The sequence below is a fragment of the Apteryx mantelli genome, chromosome 11, assembly GCF_036417845.1.
Source record: "Apteryx mantelli isolate bAptMan1 chromosome 11, bAptMan1.hap1, whole genome shotgun sequence".
Lineage (NCBI taxonomy): Eukaryota > Metazoa > Chordata > Aves > Apterygiformes > Apterygidae > Apteryx > Apteryx mantelli.
Genome location: NC_089988.1, coordinates 27,544,022 through 27,545,732, shown reverse-complemented (window position 1 = coordinate 27,545,732; position 1,711 = coordinate 27,544,022). Strand labels below are relative to the sequence as shown.

General features: G+C 50.7%; 1 protein-coding gene across 1 annotated transcript; it reads left to right on the top strand.

Annotated features, from left to right (window-relative positions):
• Window positions 1-314: 314 nt before the first annotated feature.
• LOC136993056 (olfactory receptor 14A2-like) lies at window positions 315-1,510 on the top strand (the record flags this gene model as incomplete). Its single annotated transcript, XM_067303076.1, has 2 exons — window positions 315-767; window positions 1,367-1,510. Coding segments are annotated over 2 exons (597 nt in total), but the record flags the coding sequence as incomplete, so codon positions are not given.
• Window positions 1,511-1,711: the final 201 nt, after the last annotated feature.

Below are 1,711 nucleotides of genomic sequence, written 5' to 3'. Positions count from 1 at the left end.
TCTTGCACTTCTCGCTCTTCCTGGGCATCTACCTGGCTGCCCTCCTGGGCAACGGCCTCATCATCACAGCCGTAGCCTATGACCACCGCCTCCACACCCCCATGTACTTCTTCCTCCTCAACCTCTCCCTCCTTGACCTTGGCACCGTCTCCAACACTGTCCCCAAATCCATGGCCAATTCCCTGTGGGACACCAGGGCCATTTCCTACTTGGGATGTGCCGCCCAGGTCTTCCTGTTTTTCTTCTCAGTTGGAGGAGAGTTTTCTCTTCTCACAGTCATGGCCTATGACCGCTACGTTGCCATCTGCAAGCCCCTGCACTATGGTACCATCATGGGCAGCAGAGCTTGTGTCAAAATGGCAGCAGCTGCTTGGGCCAGTGGTTTTCTCCATGGTCTTCTGAACACTGCTAACACATTTTCCATACCACTCTGCCAAGGTAATGTGGTGGACCAGTTCTTCTGTGAAATCCCCCAGATCCTCAAGCTCTCCTGCTCAGACTCCTACCTCAGGGAAGTTGGGCTTATAGTGGTTGGTGCCTGTGTTGGCTTTGGGTGTTTCATTTTCATTGTGCTGTCCTACGTGCAGATCTTCACTGCTGTGCTGAGGATCCCCTCTGAGCAGGGCCGACACAAAGCCTTTTCCATGTGCATCCCTCACCTGACTGTGGTCTCCCTGTTTGCCAGCACTATCATCTTTGCCTACCTAAAGCCCCCCTCCATATCCTCCCCAGTTCTGGATCTAGTGGTGGCTGTTCTGTACTCGGTGGTGCCTCCAACACTGAATCCCCTCATCTACAGCATGAGGAACAAGGACCTCAAAGATGCCCTGAGGAAAGTGATTTCCTGGACATTTTTCAGCAGTGGTAACATTGCCATTGCTCTCCACAAATGACTCCCACTGTGTCCCGTACCAGGACTGAGCTTTGTTCACTTTATTTTTATTATTACAGTTGTTACTATCATTATTAGTATTTATAATCATGTTGCTACACAAATGCTTGGGTTCATTCCACCTTCACTGAGCCTGCTCTGTCTCACTTGGTGCCCATATAAAGTTGTGTCTAACAGTGGATCAGAGCTGAGTCCCTCACACTACCTCTTTAATAAAGTAGGTTCTTCCAGGTGCAGTGCCTGAAGGCTGGGCTTCCTCCAAAGCTAGTGTCAAGAATCGCCCCAAGGAATTGCAGTCCAGGAGGGCCTGTTGCACAGGGTTCTCCATGGGTCCAGGAGCAAAAAGCTCATAATCATGTTATGATCTCTTAGAGATGAAGGGCTGGATTTAGGGCTCACCCATCGGTGTCCAGTGATAGTGGAGGGGATGAATGGTCATGGATTTACATATCCACAGCTGTCCCACATTTTAAGGCCCAGTGTCAGATGTCCATCCTTCTGGAGGGGAATCTGAGGTGCCAGGAGAACACAGGACATCTCCTGGGACAGCATGTGCCTGGCATGGGCGGTGAGTGGAACCTTACAAAGGGAGAGATCCTCCAAGGTGGAGTCACTTAAAGGTAAAGCACTAAACGCAATGATCTAAAGGCAAAAGGGGACTCTGCAATCCCAGGAGAGGCAGTTGGGACCTAGCTGGTATGGGGAAGGGAGACTGGAGAGTGACATGTCACCCTCTGTGAAATACCAGGGGCAAGATCTAGAGGTGCACCTGGACACAACTAATAGCTTTGGAAATACTCCACAGCCCCTCCAAGCACT